The following is an 8316-nucleotide window of genomic DNA, read 5'->3' as shown; positions in this document are numbered from 1 at the left end:
AAAATAAACTCCACCTAAACTTGGTTCATATCTGACCCAGATGGACTGCAGGTCATAACTTCTTACCTGAAGTTCAGTTCAACTGACACTCACAGACCAGCGGCCACTTCGGGTCTCTCCTCTTGCCTCCCTTTTCCTTCATCCACCTGCTGGCCTCCACCACTTGCTAATGTTATTGAATCTGTGGAAGCTCCGCGATAGCCACCACACGAAGTAACGAATAACGAGCCTATCTAAATCCCAGTAACGAGTAACGCGTTCCCAGTCTTGGCATAATAACTAGTTACTGTGCTCTTACCACAATAATAACATAGTTACTGTAACGCGTTACTTAATAACGCGTTAGTCCCAACACTGCTTATAAGTGATGCAACAATACTCCAGATCTCCAAATCGCACTTCAGGACTAAGATAACTTTGCATATTCACAATTCCAAAATAATCATTTTTTTATACATTACTGGATCTTGGTGCAGCTCGTCAGTTAATTCACTGACTCAAACGAGCAGTCTTGGCTCCCCTCTTCCTTCCATTAAGTCAGCCACACTTTGATTGGCTCCATCTTGCAAACAGAATGTTTGAACAGCTGTGTTCCTGTGATGACCTCATTAAACATATCTGTTCTCATTGACTCAGTGTTTAGTCTGAAAGAAGAGCTTTTGACTTGCATTGAGTGAGATAAAAAATTGCCATTTTATCTTCATATGTAGCTGGAGAAAAAAGAAATTCGACCCCCCTTGTTCACTTATAAAAGAAATGAACAGTCTTTATTTTTATGGTAGTTTCATTTTATTTCCCGTACTGCATGATTGAGGAAAAAAATGAAAAGTGTAATATGTGCCCAATAAACATAACAGCTCTGGGAATCTTAGGGACTAACTACCGCCGCTCCACTTGGCTCATTAACGTAAGCAATATGTGCACGTGGCTAATTAGCATGACATTACATAATGCAAGTTAACAGAGCTATTTCTCAGCCTGTATCTACACACATGGTGTTTACACAAGCACAATCAAAACATGCCCTTAATAGGAAATGTTTAAACAGATGGCGAGTTAAACTGTGTATTCCACCTCAAAGCTTTGCTAACATAGCTCCGGTGTTAGCTACAGGGATGAAGCAGCACCTACCTTTTTCTGCCACTGTTGTCACATAATCCTTAACTGTCTGTATTTACATTCATGCACTCAGCAGCTGGTCTTCACATAATGCTGGCATCTTTGTTGAAGACAAAGGTCAAGATAAACCTTTACCAGATGACAGGTTAACAGGTACTTCCTGTTTTAACACTTGCGCAGATCTGTGTATGAGGAGAGGCGAGTTCCTTTGCAGTAAAAGCTCTGCAGCTCAGAAAGGTTATACATTACTTAAAGTGGCAGCCAAAACTGTTATAAAATGAACTTTTTATGCATTTTGTGCGTTATACTTACAAATGTTGATGTTTTTGTCATTCGTGGTGCTTAAAAAAATGAAAATGCATGAGGCACACTTTAACCTCTCTGAAGGGCTTCAATAGGAGATATCAGAGCATCACCAAACGCACCTTTCAGTTAAAGACGGATGTTTGCCTCTGTTTTAGGTTCTATGCTGCTGAGATTGCCATCGGCCTGTTCTTCCTTCATTCCAAGGGCATTGTGTATCGGTGAGATGGTTTTTGAATCAGCTCGGCTACTCGCGTGTAGTTTCCGGTCCCTTTTAGTTTACAGATGTGAGTAACATCTGTGCGTTTGGATGTTTTTTGCAGGGATCTGAAGCTGGACAATGTGATGCTGGACTCTGAGGGCCATATAAAGATTGCAGATTTTGGAATGTGTAAAGAAAACATGCTTGATGGCATTACCACAAAGACTTTTTGTGGAACTCCAGACTACATCGCTCCAGAGGTGTGTTTTACGGGTTAGCCACTGTCTAGTTGTCGATTGGTTTTTTTTAATCTTTCAGACATTGATTGCAACCCTATTCTTTCTCTTGCAGATCATAGCCTATCAGCCTTATGGGAAGTCTGTGGACTGGTGGGCTTTTGGAGTCCTGCTTTATGAAATGCTTGCTGGACAGGTTTGTATTCATCTACTGCTTACCCTCTTAAATTATTATTATTATTATTATTATTGTTATTGTTATTGTTATTATTTTACCAAAACAACAACTAAAAAAAGGGTCTGCATTTGTGCCTCTCTAGCCGCCTTTCGATGGTGAAGATGAAGATGAGCTTTTCCAGTCCATCATGGAGCATCACGTCTCATACCCTAAATCCATGTCCAAAGAAGCAGTTGCTATCTGCAAGGGGGTAAGAAAACATGCTTGTATGCGCATACATGCAGGGTAACTCCTAATGTGGCCCCTGAAACCTCTGCTTGTTTTTCACTCTGAGCACTGGAGGGTTCGTCATATTATAAAGGCTGCTGCGTGTTAGTGCGCACCCTCCAGCAGTGAGGCTGAACTGCCTCTTAACAGCTCGTGGCAGCAAACGATGATTGTACTTGTTTATTTGCCCTCCACACCTCCTCATCTGTGATATCTTTTTATTTGTTTACTAATGCGTTAAATAGTTACAGTACACATTAATAAAGATCACTGTTTTTCATCTCATTAATAATATTTTGCATGACATAATGACTTTGCATTGCTGTTTTTAATTTAAAAATGCTGCCTTTATGTAATGCATACATGCTACAGATTGATTATGGGTCCGTTTTAAAAAGACTAAACGAATACGACTCATCTTGCATTGTATGTCTTTGTGTAATCTCTAGCTGATGACCAAACACCCGGCTAAGCGTCTGGGCTGCGGCCCAGAAGGTGAGAGAGACATCAAGGAGCACGCCTTCTTCCGCTACATAGACTGGGAAAAACTGGAGAATAAGGAAGTCCAGCCGCCTTTCAAACCGAAAGCTGTGAGTATATGACACGCTGACTCACTTCAGCTGTTCACTTTATCAGCCTTCACTAAATGCCTTAGAAATCTTTGCACAGTAGTTAAGAAAATGCCACAGTTTGCTCAAACCTTTAAGGTAAGTTATCAGGATTAGTTTGTTCATCCTTCAAACCCAACCATCACCTGCCGTTGGTCACTGCACTCACCAATGCAGAGCTGATTTATTTATCTATGTGAGTGTAGTCACCAATGATGAAGGCAGATGTCACCTGGCTCACGTATGGACCAATGGAAATCCACAGTTTCGGCTGTGAATGATTTTATTGGTTGATGCCATATTTTAGTTGTATTTCTCTTTTTTCTCTTTGTTGCTTGTTGTCCTTTTTTTCCTGTCATCCTTCATCAAACTCACTGCATCCCCCCCCCCATCTCTCTCCTCTCCTCTCCATGGCAGTGTGGGCGTGATGCGGAGAACTTTGACCGCTTTTTCACACGCCATCCCCCAGAGCTGACCCCCCCAGATCAGGACGTTATAGTCAACCTGGACCAGCAAGAATTCCAAGGCTTCTCATTTGTTAACCCTGAGTACTCCTACACAGATCACTGACCATGCCGCATATTACTGGTCTGCATTAGTATCTCTTGCACCACACATACTGTACAAAAAAATAAATAAATCACAATTTCATATTGTATTTGGAAGGGTGAAAGAAATCACTCAACATTTTGGAAAATGTGTCTTTTCCTTTTAACTCATCACAATTTGATAGCAAATAATATCACTCTAGTGTTAATGTACGTGGCGTTGTAGCTAGGTAGGGATTAAGCCTCAGTCACACACTTCCCAACCCCCTGGCAACGTGAAATGTGTGTTCTCTGACTGGTTGGACTGGTTGCTGGCTGTTGCTAGGTAAAAGTGTTGCACAGAGGTTGCTGCACCCAAAACCTGCATGCTATTTCTACGTGGAAGATGCCAAATATTTTCTATAGTTACTCTCCAAATTTTAGTGAAACTTAAAAAAAGACAGTTTGCATTCAAAGGAAAAGTCATGCTTTTTAAAATATTTTGGTTGCAGCAGTAAGACACAACTTTTTGCATTTTGCAAGTACTGTGAATCTTTTCAGACAAATCTGCGTGTTCCATATAAGCTAACTGCATGAAGGTTTTCAGCCCACAGCCCTCTTTGTGACCAATTTCACCTAGCAACAGCCAGCAACTTCTTACCATCTGGTCACAGAATACATGCTTTTCCTTAGCATCAGGTGGTTACCAGGGGTTACTGACCAGCAGTTAGCATTAAGTTTGGAAGCACCTAGAAATAGCTAGCCTGGCTCTTTCTAATCTCAACAATAAGGTAACCAGAAGTAAAGCAGATTAACATGTCTCTGTGGTTTTACAGATATGCAACACAACAAAGCTGCGAGTTGTGGCTTAAACTCATAAACAAAGCAGTACAACTGTCTCGCTTTATGGGGACGCTAGCAAGCACACTAGCACAGATATCCTGGTTGGTAAAATAGTGTTATATGATATAAAACCTCCCTAAGATGCTTAAAGGACATCAGTGGCCTGTAAGGAAAGAGCCACATGACAGATGATGACAGTGAAAGGTAGCATTTAGCTGTCCTTGAGCAACCTGGTTGGTTTACCTTCTGGCACTGCTGTAAAGTTTGATAGGTAGCACATAAACAGCGACACATTAAAAGTATAACTCCTAAACAACTTGATTACCAACTTTTAAATATTACAAAGCAGGGTGGTATCTTTTTAGTTAATATGTTAATATTAGAAATAAACATTCCAGTCTGTCATACTTTTTGTGCAAATTAGCATGAATTTGCACAGTTAAACTGCTAGCGAGCACAAACGGTTAACAGTGCTAAACATTGAGTAACAATTTATATTTTGAAGATTGTTAGCTACAAACAGTAAAACATTAGTCTAGCTGCCAGTTGGGTTTTTTTTATACACATTGCGCAAAGAAAAAAAATTTAAGACTTGGTTAGCAGTTAGCCACTAGCTCATTAATCTAGCTCTGCTAACCCTCTCAGTTGAATAACCTTTGCCTTGCAGGTTGCTACATTTGCTTCAAAGATTAAAACATTAAATAAAAGATTTTTGTGTAGTTAATGGTAGTTATTGTTGCCACATTAGTGAGGAGAACCAGGCTAGCTGGCCCCCCCAGCTTCCATTTTTCACATTAAACCAGGCTAACACCTCTGCATAAACATGGGTGATATTTATCATCTCATCTGACTTTCAGAAAAAAATTTTGAATCGGATGTATTTCTTGTATTTCCTAAATAATGTTCACACATGAACATTATTTACAGGTGCTCCACTGAAATGCGACTAAAATAATCAAGTGTCAAGGTGCCAGTAGGCGGCTAATCTTGTTTGCAGCAGCGACACTGTTCTGAGTTTATTGTAGTTTAGCGCATCACGTTACACTGCTGCTCTTGTAGCAGCTCTACTGGCTGTATTTTTATCTTTAGTACAGACATGTTGCTCGCTCCTAAATGCCACACGGCTGCTCACACCGGCAGGCTGATGTCGGAGTCAGACCTCAGGGCCGACTTTAGCCTGCTCCGTCTCTGTTGCCCTCCTTTGTAATTGCATATTGACTATGACAACCTATATTGATGAGTGTACTATGATCACATGTTGGTAATTCATGCAGTGTAAGTGAAAATTGACCAATTGCTTTGCTATGATTGTTTGACTACTAATCATTTTTCCGAATGTTTACTTTTGTCTAAAATCTGCATCAACTTAGTGATTTTTTTATTTTTATTTCATTGTTTGTTGGTTTTTTTGTTTTGTTTTTTTCTTTTTTTTTTTTTTAAAAGCTCTTCTCATGATCAATTTCCGAAAACAATCTCCACAGTTACACTGTTTTTAATGACAGAGATCATATCTCTTTGCTTGTGCACAACCATCTTTGGAGAATTTCACATATGATGAAGGTGTTTCGAGTTTTGTGAAGTCGGTAGTCTGTTAGCTTACAGAAACAGGATGTCCAAAAGTGCCAAAATAAAGTCCAGAATTCACAAGGCTGTGAAACAACTCAACAACTGTGATGAAGGCAGCCATTTTGTGCCATTTTGCAGTTCATGTATAATTATGATATGCATTATACTTTTTGTTCACAAGTAATACAATATCCCATAATTTTCATATATCAAATGAACTGTCTGAGTTGTATTAAACTTTTGTAACTGTTTAACGATGCAGGGTAGTAACAGTGTGTCAAATGATGTTCTTTGAGCTCGTATCAAAAAGAAAAGAAAAAAAAAGAGACAGGAAGGCGATATCAAAGGGTTTGTTTTACAAAAATGCTTCTTGAAAAACTATTCTTCCAGATGAAAAAGCGCTTATTGTGATGATGGCAATGGTGAGGAATACATGTTGAAATAACAAGAGAGTGCAGAGAAAATTATACATATATATATATATATATATGAGTTCTATATATCAGAGAGATACTGTATTTGGATACATTGTTTCTGGATGAGAGAGATGCTTCAGTGGATTGTGTAATTGTCCTGTATGACTGGAAACTGATAATATACTCACTGATGCCTACCAGACTACTTCTGCTGTGTCTGCTTTGTTAATGTTGTTGCACCCAAACACAGTGCATCAGATACCCCCATCCAAGCAGAGGGACCACAAATTCTCAGTGGTCTGTGAAAAGTCCCCTAACTCATCACATAAATTCAGACTTGGTTTGGGAAAAGTGTCATTTAACACACATACAGTGCAGAATAGCAACAGCTAATATCTGCTAGGCTGCCCTCATTCACAATAGTTGTGAAAGGTTTAGCACAATTTTTAAAGCTTTCCCAAAGACCAGAGACGGATGGATGTAGCTACAGTGATAACACGCACTAGTTAATGAAGCCCCCAGTTTAAAGCTTCTGCCACCAACAACAATAAAACACCTTTTTTTCTGACAAACGAGATAACTAAATAAAAGCTATGATCAAAATGCCCCTTTGACACTTTTGTTAGTGAATAAAAACTAGATGAAACTGTTCCGATCCAAACTGATTGGGCTGTGTAGAAAGGCAGGATGAGTTTGGAAGTGATCCAATCAGAAGTAATCTCCCATGCTTCTGGTTTCTCATGAAAATGTGAAAAGATTTTAATGCTTGAGATGAAGGAAAGCGCAAACATATGGAAACATTTCACAGTTGATGTCAAGGGAAATAAGACTCTTTGTAAACCATGTGGAGCATCTCTCACCGGTAAAAACACATTTACACTTTATAATTTAGTTGAATGAATCAACTTTGGGTTTAGTCTGTGATAATCTTTTATTTAGTCAACAAAAACTAAAAGAATTTGGATGCCTAAATAATGATTGAAACTACATTTTTGTAATAAAAAGACTATGCTCATGCTCATTGGCTAATGACTAATCAATCACAATGAACCGTGTAGGCTACCAAGATTTTTAAAAATGATCATCTTTTTAATTCAGTATGACATGAAAGGAGTGACTGAGCAGATAAACTGGAGCAGGAAAATGTTTACTGAGGTAAAGTCAGGTGCTTTGCCTTTAAATTTATAGAGGACCGGAAGTCATTTTTTTCAATTCCAGCTATCGCCCCCTGCTGGCTGTTAAAAAGAGCGCAAGGTTACAGCACAGTTTTAAGCTACGTCCTTGTTTTACGCTGTCTGTGGTCGAGACATAGTAGGACACTAGTGAGCCCTTTAAAAGGTCAGTGTAGGAAATTTCTGTATCTGGATTTCGTTTGCGTCACATGGCTGTTACTGTTGTCTGAGTTGAGGTTGGACTGCCGGGCAGTTGCACATTTTATATTTGTTGACGCATCAAATCATTTAAAATGGCTCTGCTGTGATACTTGGTCAATAGTGAAATTACTACTCCTGTATTTGAATGGAGTCTTCTTACATCTGGATGCTCGACTATTTTGTGAAAACACCTGCACCAGCTTTTTGAAGATTGAACCCACCGCACGGCCAAAATAATTCTGATGGTGTCATGTAGACGTATGAAAAGTTTAATAAAAATGTATAAAACTTGAATGGTTTAACTGTGGCACCTACAAAATTTAATCAGTCACAGGTTTAAACTGATTTATTAGCGTCTTTAAAGCTTGTGACACATAAACCATCAGTCCGATTTATAATTTGAAGAGCTTAGGGTTATCAAAAACATAAATCCACATATACTGTGTGATTATTGTTACTCAGTCTCCATACACCAAGTTTTAATCAATGAATCAATGAAACACTCTGAAGCCACAAACATACACTTGCTTCATGCACTAATGGTGAACACGTGGACCAGTGGTAGAGATGGGGAAAGTCATTTCAGCTGGAAGCCCTGTGATGAAACGAGGAGGTAGGAAACTAAAACTCTGTGTGTGTGTGTGTGTGTGTGTGTGTGTGTGTGTGTGTGTGTGTGTG

At 39.2% G+C, this 8316-nt stretch overlaps 1 protein-coding gene across 2 annotated transcripts in view; it reads left to right on the top strand.

Moving 5' to 3' along the window:
- The window catches only part of prkcba (protein kinase C, beta a), a 49600-nt gene that overhangs the window by 38526 nt on the left and 2758 nt on the right, over positions 1-8316 (top strand). Inside the window, exons 12-17 of one of the 2 annotated variants that reach the window (XM_005746978.2) lie at positions 1581-1643; positions 1746-1884; positions 1976-2056; positions 2181-2288; positions 2755-2895; positions 3331-3928. In XM_005746978.2, coding sequence (XP_005747035.1) covers positions 1581-1643; positions 1746-1884; positions 1976-2056; positions 2181-2288; positions 2755-2895; positions 3331-3483 — 685 coding nt within the window. In that variant the 3' untranslated portion in view covers positions 3484-3928. Of the gene's footprint in view, positions 1-1580; positions 1644-1745; positions 1885-1975; positions 2057-2180; positions 2289-2754; positions 2896-3330; positions 3929-8316 lie in introns of those variants that run through there. The other variant, XM_005746979.2, reaches the window with a different exon arrangement.

This window comes from Pundamilia nyererei, unplaced genomic scaffold, assembly GCF_000239375.1.
Source record: "Pundamilia nyererei isolate P.nyererei 1_Seehausen unplaced genomic scaffold, PunNye1.0 scaffold00186, whole genome shotgun sequence".
Lineage (NCBI taxonomy): Eukaryota > Metazoa > Chordata > Actinopteri > Cichliformes > Cichlidae > Pundamilia > Pundamilia nyererei.
This window is presented reverse-complemented; position numbering and strand designations above follow the sequence as displayed.